Source organism: Cariama cristata, unplaced genomic scaffold, assembly GCF_000690535.1.
Source record: "Cariama cristata isolate BGI_N322 unplaced genomic scaffold, ASM69053v1 scaffold4392, whole genome shotgun sequence".
Taxonomy (NCBI): Eukaryota; Metazoa; Chordata; class Aves; order Cariamiformes; family Cariamidae; genus Cariama; species Cariama cristata.
Window position 1 is genome coordinate 20,471 of NW_009605349.1, and position 11,633 is coordinate 32,103.

The 11,633-nt window shown below is 42.7% G+C and overlaps 1 protein-coding gene across 1 annotated transcript in view; it reads left to right on the top strand.

The window, feature by feature from the left end:
• The window catches only part of CASC4 (cancer susceptibility candidate 4), a 17,185-nt gene extending 14,020 nt beyond the window's left edge, over positions 1–3,165 (top strand). The window contains exon 9 of the mRNA XM_009695902.1: positions 2,557–3,165. Coding sequence (XP_009694204.1) covers positions 2,557–2,630 — 74 coding nt within the window. The 3' untranslated portion in view covers positions 2,631–3,165. The remainder of the gene's footprint in view (positions 1–2,556) is intronic.
• The last annotated feature ends 8,468 nt before the right edge of the window (positions 3,166–11,633 follow it).

The following is an 11,633-nucleotide window of genomic DNA, read 5'->3' on the forward strand; positions in this document are numbered from 1 at the left end:
TTCCTGTATGACACTTAGGAAAGGGTGGGTACGATATGGTAGTAAGTGCTGGAAAATTGTCAAAAACCATAGAGATTGTGCTTATGTAGCTTGCTGTGCAAGTGATATTTGAAAAAAATAAGAGCTCTAACTGAAAGTGGCCTCATAAAACTGCTTCCCATTTAGAGGTGGTACCTGTCATTCACTGCTCTGGGGGCTTTAAATTTGGACTTGGCAAAAATGAACCCCTCTGTATATCTGTATAGACATCATGGATTTAATATCTGGTAGTAAAGATTACAGAGTGACTTCTGGAAGCCGTTTAATGAAGAATACTCTGAGCAGCCTATGTTACTACCTCAAACTTAATTTTCCAAGCCCTTTGCTATGTTGTTTCCTAATAACTCATTGACCTGCTTTGAGATACAAGTCATAACAGCGTGGCAAGTGGTACTTCCAGAAGTAGCATTTTAGAAAAAGTGTCTGCTTTAGTCTTTTTGTTTGCAGGCCAGGAGAGGGTCAAATTGTGGGGGTTTGGAGGGAGGGTGGTTCTAATTGTGAGAGAGGGGGGGAAAAATGATTTTCTGCCTAAAAACTATTAGAAAAACATCACATGGTTTTGCGTCAGGCTAGAACAAAGCATGTGGCATGTGCAAACAAAGCAATTTAATTAAACCTGTTTTTCTGTTGCTACTAGAAATGTGTGGGCCTTAGATTGAAATTATCAGAGGAAAACACACAAATTTCACTAGAAATGTGTGGGCCTTAGACTGAAATTATCAGAGGAAAACACACAAATTTGGGAGGTACGCTGATGTGGATGTCAGTATCCAATCTGGCATTCCTTCTCTCGGTCCACCTGCTTGAGATGCAAGGTGCTGTTTAAAAGAGGTTGGCTTCTACTACAGTAAATATGTTTTTGTGGTGGCTGGATGGTGGGGGATTATATAAATCAAGTGATATCCACATGCTGTATTAGTAGTTTCTTACCAAACAAAAGCATGTGTCATGTCGAGAAACTTCAGGCTTTGCTGTTGGGAGTAGGTTACCATCGGGTGCCTGCCCCGCTTGCAGGCTGGTGAAGAATTGTTGTGAAAGTGCTGAAGAGCTGCAGACAGCTTATCGTCTAGTAAAAGCCTAGTAAATGTAAACTGTGCTTTCCATCCCTGTGAACAAGCATCCTCCCTGAATATAAAGGAACACAGCTTTGAAATGCAGGAGAAGCTCATGAATTGCAACAACCTGAAGTTTTAGGGCTTTTCCACTTACTGGGGGAAGAAGGCTGGGGATCCCCACAGGAGAGATCTGAATTATGGCAGGCAGAATGCGGAATAGGATAATATATTTTAAAACATCACTTGAAAAAAAATACTGGATGTGCTTTTTCGTGATGGATTTTTTTGCACGTGCTACAGTAAATGGTTATACTGAGGATGCACAAGTTTGGGGTTGTTTTTTTTAATTTTATGATTTTTTTTCATGAGGCTGAAAAACCAAACCCCAAGGAGTAGAAGTCAAGAGGTAGGACAGGGTAGAGTGGTGGAAGGAGGCACTCCTCCTGGATCTGAAAGACAAGATAAAACCTCTTCATCCTTCCAGTCAAGGACGAAGGTGTAAATCCATTGTAAAGACGAACGAAAGGCAGCTGGGAAAGCTGTGGTGTGCCTGAAGTGGCCGCTTGCCCCGTGCCGTCCCTGCCCTGCCCGCGGCCCCGGCTCCTCTGTGCCCCGCCAGGAGGTGCGGGCAGCGAGGGGCTGGGTGTTTCTCCCGCAGGAGCCTGGCTCGATGGGTTCTGTTCGGCTGTGAGGAGCAGCGGTGAAAAATGTGTCGTTGATTCTTCAGCAGCGCTGAGAGAGAGAGAACAGGGATCTCCATCGCTGAGAGGCTGGAAAAGGTTGAGAGCTGCCTCTTACGTTTTTAAAAGTCTCTCTTCAAATTTTACCCTCAAGGCTGAGATACGAGACAGCAGGATGATGTGAAAACGTCAACAGCAAGGTCAATTCCAGCATTAGTAAAAAATCCCATCAGTGAAAAATGTGCCGTGCCACATTTGTGTGGCAGATACCGTCTTTCAGATCTGAGAAGCAGGTGGAAAAAGCATTGCCTTAGCCTGGAGGGGGTCATAGTGGCTCCCCTCTGCCAGTCCCATGAGCTGCCCAGCCTCTGTAAAATCTTGCAATGTGGTAGCTTGAGAACGGGTTAAAAAATGGCAATGTAACGTCCCAAAGTAGCTGCCTTTGTAGCTGGGTTTAGTGGGAGAGTTTGAAATCCTTATAGGAAGATTCGCAAATTACACTAGTAAGTTTAACTAGTTCTCCGGTCTCTTAAGTCAGTAAGTGTCTGAAACCCGGCTGCAATAAAGCCCAAGATACCGTCCCGGAGTGCTGACAGCTGGACTCGTAAGCGCAGGCCCGTATGCCTTCTCCGTGTTTTCCCCAATGACTCCATTCCCGTGAGCAGACGAGGCCAGTCCGTGTGGATGTGTGCGTTAGCAGCATGGTCTGGGAAAGTATGTTTAAATATATATTTTTTTTCAGTAGTATCACATCAGATTTGATCTGACTGTTTTAACTGCAGATGATGAAGAAAGAGATCTACAAAATGACCTCGTCGATTACGGCAAGCCACGCTTCAGTGACGGTGTTCTTTAAAGGCCTGGATTAAGCAGGAAATGTGGATGAGAAGAGATCTCAACTGAGGAACTCGAAGTGCTGCAAAACTGAACCATTTTTACTTCAGTGTTTCTTACTTTAAAGGAAGCTGATAATCAAGTGTCAAGTATACTCAAAGTCAGCGAAGTAACAGAAGGAAACAGTTCTGTACATATGTACATAGTTGTACTATTGCAAATTGTATTAAAACTACATTTCTGTTGTTACATTGAGCCAATTACTTAGACTGTACCTTATCTGTAATAATCTTTACATTTAAAACCAATATTATAAATACGGGCTGAATTGTTTCTGCAATTTAGAAAACTTTGTAAACTGGAGAACTTGTACAGTTTGTATCTCATGTAACAAATACACTGTGGAAATGATGTACAGCCAAAGGACTCCTTTTCTACAGTAACACCTGTATGAGCAAAACTACTCCTGCTTTTCTCACGAGTGCTGTGTTTTTGTATTTTGCAGGTGAGCTATCAGTTGAGAATGAAAACTGAATGTTTAAAAAACTGCTCCTTCCGTAATGTAACTGAGGAAAGGCTATGGCAGCCTTTGGAAGCAAGTACCATCCTAATTCTCGTGTACAATGACCAAATCTCACAGCTAGAGCTGGAAATGGGCGATAATAGAACTTTAATAATTTGATACATCCTAAAAGAGTTGTGTAACTAATAGCTTATTTTAAAAGGTAATATAAATAATTCAGTACAGCTTGTAGGAAGTCTTTGTGTATGTGTTAAAGCGAGCAAGGGCGTTAGTGAGAAACAGGCAAGTCCGCATCAGCTCTGTAGGGACCTTAACGGGAGGAACAACGCTGACCCTCGGTAAATACGTTGTGCGCGCTGTTTTACTGTCTCAAGAGCGTCCATCATGTGTCACGGTCACTCAAGTTAATTTACCGTTTAATACTTTGATACAGATCTCTAGACATCTGCCATGTCCCACGTTTTGATTTTCTATATCGGAAGGTTTGTAAGTTAGGTACTTTTTGTATTCTGTGTTTAAGCACTTTCTGACTTTTATGGAAATGATTCTGTTGATCTACAGTGGTGGAAATTAAGGTTATTGACCCAACCTGCTTCTCCAAAAGGGCTACCGTGAGCAGAAATTGTAGGGCCTATGACATGGGTGATTGTACTTTCTCTCTGTACTCAGGTTCCAATTTGAAGTAACAGTTAAGGTTTGCTCGATGCCAATTCAGTGAACCTTTTAAATAAATTTCAACGGTCATATGATTATTTTTGTTCTTTTTTTGGCTACTAGGACCTTCTACCGATCAGTCTTAAATATACAAGAAATAAAAATGTCAGCTTCTAGCAATTCATCTCAAGGGGTTTTTTGTTTAAGGCTTGAGCTCTTCATTCCGTACTTCTGGGAGGCAGAGGCGGGGAATAGCCCTTTGCATGGTGTGATGTACTTGCAGTTGAAAATAAAATGCTGAACCTGCTCAGAATTAGATACCGTACTAATACCACACAATGAGTATCGACTTGTGCCAGGATTCTAAGAATAGCAGTCTTCAGTAAATACTGTATTTAAGCACTATGATTTTTTTTGTTTGTCTTAAAATGTAATTTCACCCCGAACTAGGTGTTAACTTGAGTCTTCTAATGAAAGCAACATTTATGGGTTCTAATAAATTAAGTTGTTTAAACTATGTGAGGCTTCTGGCTTTTCTTCTTCTTGTGACTTTTTACAACTGGATTAACTTAGGGCATCAGAGAAGTCGAGGTGTTTTGACATACTGGCAGCAGTTCCAGCTGTGGGGGCAGCGACTGGGACAAGGAACTCGCTCCGTGCCCCAGCGGGTGCTCCCTGGGTGTTCCCCAGCCGAAGGTCTGCTTCAGCTCCCGTACCCCTGCAATCACAGGCAGCACATTTTTGGAGCTGCCTTTATGGGTCTGCGAAGAACTCGGCAGTATCGTACCTACCGGAGAAAGTCTTCTTTCAGTCTGTCATGGTGCAACCTCTGGCACCGAATAAAAGCTGCTTTGGTAGTCCTGGACCTGCTGCTGCTGCCCCTTCGAGCCTGCGATGCTTTTGGGCAAACAAACAAGTGACGGAGAAGGTGTACGAGGTGAGTTTACAACAAACAGGCTGCCCTTTGATCAATGCCTCCGTCTGTGCTCCGCCACAGGGGTCAGCAACTTTCTGTTGTTAGAAAACACATGAAGGAGGTTTACAGCGAGGAATAGCTGCTGCTGCTCACACCCGCATCAGGTTTTGGTAGATCTTGCGACCGTACGCTGACAGCCTGGTGCTACCCTTCCGTCCCAGTGACGTGATGGGGAGGTACACCACCAAATTTTATTTTAGCTTTGTGTCTTCTGGAATATGAAACCATTTCATGTTATTTCTTTGAATCTGTACAAGCGTGGTGCTTTTGAAAACACCAGACCAAAAACCCCTTTCTGTATCAAAAGCAGCACGCTCCGCCAGTGCTCAGGGCCCATGTCACTGTGTTTACCGCCTCCAGTGAGACGGTCAAGGATACGAAGGATTCCACAACCTGTTTCTGTTCATTCCGATTTCCCCGTAACCCGGTTACTTCTGTATGTGACACAGAATGACACTATCTGGCATTTCTAGACAAAATCTCTAGATAGCTGATGTTGGGAAATGGGTGAGTTTTATAATTGTAGCCTTGCTGTAACTATTACTTGCATAATCAATTCCTTATTACATACAACCTTTCTTGTTGTTTTCTTGTATGGCACAGGCTCTTACTTTCTATTTAGAATAGTCCCATGTTAAGTTTCTTTAGGTCTACAGATGGTAAAAATTAAAACATTCATCCTACCTTTCAATGCCTGGCTAAACCCTTACCCTTTAATGGCTGTACTGGTTACTCACTCGGGCCATGAACTGGTGTGGGAGGGACCCCAGTCAGCCCACCATGCAGCCCCACCTCGCCCTCATCTGCGCCTGCCCTGGGCTCGGCTTTGGTAAATCGACGAGGTGGCACCAACCGTACGTCTGCGACAAAGGACTTGGCACGCAAGAGCCGCAGCGGCGGGAAGGTAACGAAGTGCTCTGCATCGCCCTTTCCCCGCAAACACCCCTAAGTCTGCACCCGCCTTACAGGTTACACCTGGTTAGGCAAGGTGAGAAAAATTCCGGTTTTTCCTACTATTTGAAGACGACAGTAAAATGGCCAGATACCAGCCCGGATTAATATTTGGTCTCAACTGGTACGCTTACTTCTTGCGTTTTTCTGTTCTCTTCCTTGAGAAATTGATACTCACAGTTTTATGGCTTATTTCATCATCAGCCAGGGAAGGGGGAAACGGAGGGTTATGAAGGAGACGCACGAGTGTCTGTCTCGGAAGAAAAATCTCTCTCCTTGTTTGGTTGGTGCCTCCTCGGCAGAACGAGCGGCTCCGACGATACGCCGGCAGCACTCGGTGTGGTTCTGACGACAGGCAAACGCCACCCCTTCCCTGCGGAACAGCACGGGGGGATGCAGACAGCGAACCGTACACGTGAGCTGCAGGCTTGCTCTGCTGCTGTATTTTGGGAAAATACTTGGCTTAAGTATAGCCCATAGAGAAACACAGTTTGATCTTAGTGGGTATCCTTTTAAGGAATCTAATTTAGGTCACTAAGCACTTTACCCTTCGTTATTTAGTGATCCAATGTTTAAAGAATTTTATTTCTAAAGGGGAATTGTTCTGTCAAACAAATTCCACTTTAGTAAAAAAAAAGTCTGTGTTCTTTTGGGAAACCACCAGTGTTTTTAGAGAAACGTTTTGGGTTTTTTTTGTGCTTTGTTTTGTTTGTAGGTGGCCTTGTAACCCTGTTCTGAGCCATCTCCCCTTGCACAAACGCAGCTCCTGCTGCTTCCTCCACCCCACCGCTCAGTCCCTGCCACCTTCTCCTTCCCCGTTCTCCTTCAGGCCTTCGGTTTTTCCTTGCTGCCCTCCTCCTCCTCCTCCTCCTCCTCCCAGAGTGCCAGCAGTCTCTCCCTCACACCGGGTTCTTCCCTCACAGCCCTGCCTTGCCTGGCAGCTCCTCCTCGCCCACTGCTCCAGAGCACCGGGGCTGTCACCTTCACAGGGGAGCAAGGCACCGAACCCCTGCTTCGGCTGGAACACAAGTGTCTGAGTAACGACTGAGCTGGAGATGCACGACAACAAATAGAGGCATCTTCATTTTTCAGGAATTCCTCGTCCTCAACTTCATGTCAGATTTGTTCTTTGTACAATATCCTGGGAAGTGACAAGTCCCGCTCGGTCAATCCTGTTGTTTCACGCTGTAGTGATGCTGAACTGGGGTAACTACTTTGGCTGTAAGGAGCCCATTCCTAAAGCAAAGGTCCCAAGAGAAAAAAAGTAGCCCCCAAAAATGGGGCTTGCTTCATTTTTACATGCTGCTAAGGATTACAAACTCACAAATTACCAGTTCTGTGTTTCCTGAGCCACTTTCTATTTTTTAAAGCAAGTGTAGTTTGCCAGCTACCTGAACTCTGTAGCTCTCATCCAATACTTATTTCACCTCTTCTGAGGAAGGTGGAGGGCTGAAGGAGCAATAAAACTGAGTGCCTTCAAGTACCTAGAAGAGCATCTGCCAAACAAGATGGAATAAATGCATGTTTTTCTAATAAAGGTCTATCAAACGCTAGCTCACTTCGTAAAAACATTAATTTAAAATATTAATCACTGATCTGCCGATTCGCATGACTATACCCAATATATTCAAAAGACAGGTTCTGTTCAGCACCACTATCGGTGTTTATGACTAAAAATAAGAATGACTAACCTATCTTGATTTTGTTTTTTAAAATGTAATTTTGAAATCCCTACGCCGTTTCTGCTGAGCCAATACTTGTTTCCATGGAAATAGCAGCACACAAAACGTTGACATATTTCCGAGCGCGCGAGCTACTTCAACATCTGCTTCCCCGAAACCACCAGCTAGACTTTAACATAAAACTGGCTCTCACACTTGGTGGAACTGGTTTACAAGAAAAATCAAACAAAGCATCTTTACTTGACGGCCTAGCCCAGATTTTTTCAAACAATATATCCAGACAGCTAAAGCAGCATGCAGCTCACTGGCTTCTTGTAAGGCTCATGTTATAAATAACTTTTCATCTACATGGCAACGCATTTACGGAGCCGTCTCTTGGAAAAAGCAACGAATAGAACCAACAAACCTTGTCCTATCTTTTAATCTCATTTTCATACACACCTTGAAGTGCTTCGCATCACCTTACCATTCTACATTGCCGAGCACTCAGCACTGATAAGAAAATTTGTAAGCGTGGCAAAGATGAGCAGGTACTTCTCACCAAAGCCTAACTTCCCGCCAAGGTGGTGTGAAGAAGCCAGTATTCAAAACAGATTTCAGAGTAGATTTGCTTATCAGTGATCGCTTTAGCCAGCCGGGCACATTGTCCGTCTAGAAGCCACATCAGCTGAATTTTACTACAATTCTTTAAACCGGAAGAAAAAAAGGAAAAAAAAAAAAGCGTCAGCTGATAAAAAGGTAGAGCATACTTTGACTGTACCAGAAGACTAAAATTATTTCAGTTATTCCATTTTCTTCTAGAATGATTCCCGATTAGTTCATTCAAAAACCCTACACTCCCTTTTTAAGTCCATAGAGAATACCAGCTCCACCCGCACATAACCCCGCAAGCACACACCAAACAGGGTCACGTGTATTTATGGGAAAATGGGCTTCCTACTGACTCGAGATCAAAGGGAAAAAAGAAAAAGCACTATTCAAAAGCAACATGAAAAATCTATTTACTCTCTCATATTTTCCCCCAATCTGCATCTGAGCAACCTGTATTAATTTGCAAGACACGGTGGCCAACAGTGTTGTTCTTTCTTAGAGACATCACGTATTCTGAAAAGTGCAAAACATTACATTTTTACAAGTTTGAAGCAAATAGTACATTTGGAGTAAAAAGGACCTTTGCTGACGATCCCCGATTTCTCCCTCTGCCTCCAGTTCTTTGTCACCTGCCCTTGTGTTCGCTTTCCCCCGGCTAGAGGACAGCATGGCCAAAGAACACCAAACCCGTCCCTTGACCCAGGCCTGAGCTCCGAGCAGCATCATTGACTGCTCCCTCCTTGCTCTGCTCCTCCCCTACAACCAACCTGGAAACCTGGGGGATAAAAATTAAAACAGCTTTTCAAAAAGTAAAGCTTGGAAATCTTTATCTGGCAAAAGGTACAGAAATTGGCTTTCTATGAAAACATTGAACAGTATACGATACAACATTTTTGACCCAATTTAAGCGTTAAGAACCATGATTGTTGATATTAATTATTACAACGGAAAGGTCATACGCTTCTTGCTTTGCAAGCCATGCGTTCTGACCTCTTTCTGGCATGTTGGCTAGCTAGCTCGCTCTGTATGCAAGGATCAGAGAGGGATTATTCCCAAGCGTGCAGAATTTCATCTGCTAATAATCTTCACAGAAAACTTCGGAAACCGGACAAGAGAAAACAAATTATCTTGGGCTGTGACTAACAGGCATTTTTTCAAATGTTAAATATACTCCCATTTGGAGCTGCGATAAAGTACACAGGAAGGACACCTGCATCAAGAGACTCACTTTTGGAGTATCTTAAAAAAACACTTTTAAAACATAAGGAACATCCCAACATGATAAAATTTTCCTTGTGTATTTATACTTTGGAAGCAACTGCAACGACATCTGAATCACCGTCAGGGCTAGCAGTGACTACACACAGAGTTTGAATTTTCCAAATAATTTTGCAATACATCAGACTGTTGCAAAAGTTTTATTAAGGGTTAACACAAAGACTTTATTCTCCTTTTCATTACCTACAATTAATTTTTCAATCTACTAATCAAAATCATACTGGAAGTTGTAATAAAGTGGAAACCTCGTCATTAGGAGAACAGAAGACAGACCGACACAAGCCGTAACTGTTAGCTGCACTAAGCTAATTTCTGGCACAAAGGCTTTGATTCATGCTGCTCAACCTCAGGCACTTAGCAAGGATAATTTGCGAAGTCTCTAATTGGTCTGGGTTTCTTGTTACAGTTCACAGAAAGGAAGAGGCTCCTCCAAATGGAGATTCGATTCTCTCTCCCATTTTCCATGGAACACATCCGTGAGGGGTGTGAGCACCTGCTGCATCTCCGTGAAGCTGGTCTGATGTCAACCAAGAAGTTTTGGGGAGGGTGAAACCAGCGTTCAGCATCGCCTGCAGGAACCCCACTACCTGTCTCCAAAGCGTACCCGAACCGTGAAAGCTGCACGGGTTAAATAGAGTCAACAAGGGTTACCCGGGGTAGCTGGTGCGAAGGGGTAAGGACGGCTGGCCAGACGGCAGGTGCTGGGATGTCCTCCTCCTTCAGGGACAAGATGCAAACCCCAGATCTTGGCATCCGGTAGAATAACGGGGTAATTAAAAATACAAGACAGACTGTGGCAGCAGGGTTATTGGATGAATCGCTTTGAATGTATTGCGAATTATCTGCATCCATTTAAACGCGGTGATCTCTACCCATTTTTTAATTAAAGAATAACAACACTTCACAGCACAGTACAGATATAAACTAATTAACATGTAACAACTGCGTAGGGAAGTTTAGGAAAATACTGAATTCCACAAACTCCGACAGCTGATACCGTATCAAAGACCAAGAAAATTACTGCACTTGCCCCATTTCCTAAAGATTTCAAATGCAAAGTTACAAGAGAACAACACACCTGTACACTTTACATAAATAACCAAACTCAAAACCCCTGAGTTATAAAAGGCTATACTTTAAAAGCACTCAGAAGTCCATGTAAATGAATGCTGTGATGCCAAAAATATTTTGCCCAAGGTTAACCTGAGAAAATACATATTCCTAAGTCATTTTGATCAGCAAGTGATTGCAGTACTTTGTTTTTATGCCCAGCGCTGAAGAGAAATCTGACTTGAAGAGGCATTAGCATACAAATGGGATACGAACTTTCAAAGCTTATGCAACTGCTACTCCATTACAGATAGCTCAAATCTTGGTTAAAAAGAGAATTGTTAAAAAAAAATAATAATCACAGAACAAATCTTTATTTCAGTTTAAAATATGAGAACTCCCTTGTACCTCGGAGACATACATGAAATTTGAAGCTGGTAAAATTTTAGCTTGTTGAGGGGAGGGGTGGAAATCCAACCAGAATTCACTTCACATTTCTCTCTGTCACTGTTATTTCCTCCCTCCCCTCCTCCTTGCTTCCACGTTCCTTTCTCTCTCTACCCCCGAAAAAGGAATGGAGAGAAAGAGACTAAATTTTCCTCTTAAGATGATCTGATTCAGTCTTCAAACCTAGTAAGTGTGAAACTAGAGGGGTGTTTATCCTGCTTAGTGGGAAAAACCTCAGTATAGCCATGACTACATAAATTCCAAGTACCTCTCTAACAAACAGAAGGAAAACAATTAGCAGTAAGCTGAAGATTTTGCTGCCAAGACTGAAGGATGATTTCAACAAGTAGGAGAAATGCAGGCACCTACAATGAACAGTCAAAGAAACAACTCAATGTATTATAGTTAGTCCCAACTGTCTCATTTTGTAGGTTTTCGGTAAACAGGCTTTGCCAAGCTTTCGGAAAGTTACACGGATCTCACAAAGGTTGACTCACCGATGAACCTATTTAGTCTAAACGTTAAGAAAACCAAACCAACTGACAGGTAGTATCTCACCAAAAGGTAAAAAACAGCTCTGTATGAACCAAATTAAAAATAACCGTGTTTTTCTTAATTTTAATAGCTGCAAAGAGCATTCTGCTTAAAATACTCTGAAGACTAAAGTGACAAGATGAAAACAGACACTAAGTAACTAATGGTGTATGTATTTTATTAAATGTTATCATTTTACATTTTCATATAGACAAAAATCATAAACGGTGAAAAAATCTGAAGCCTGCAGAACAAAAGATCTCTTGTAAGCAAGCATTTCGCAATAGAACATTAAATGGTTTTGGTGAATCACAGCATGATTTGCCCGGAAAATACACA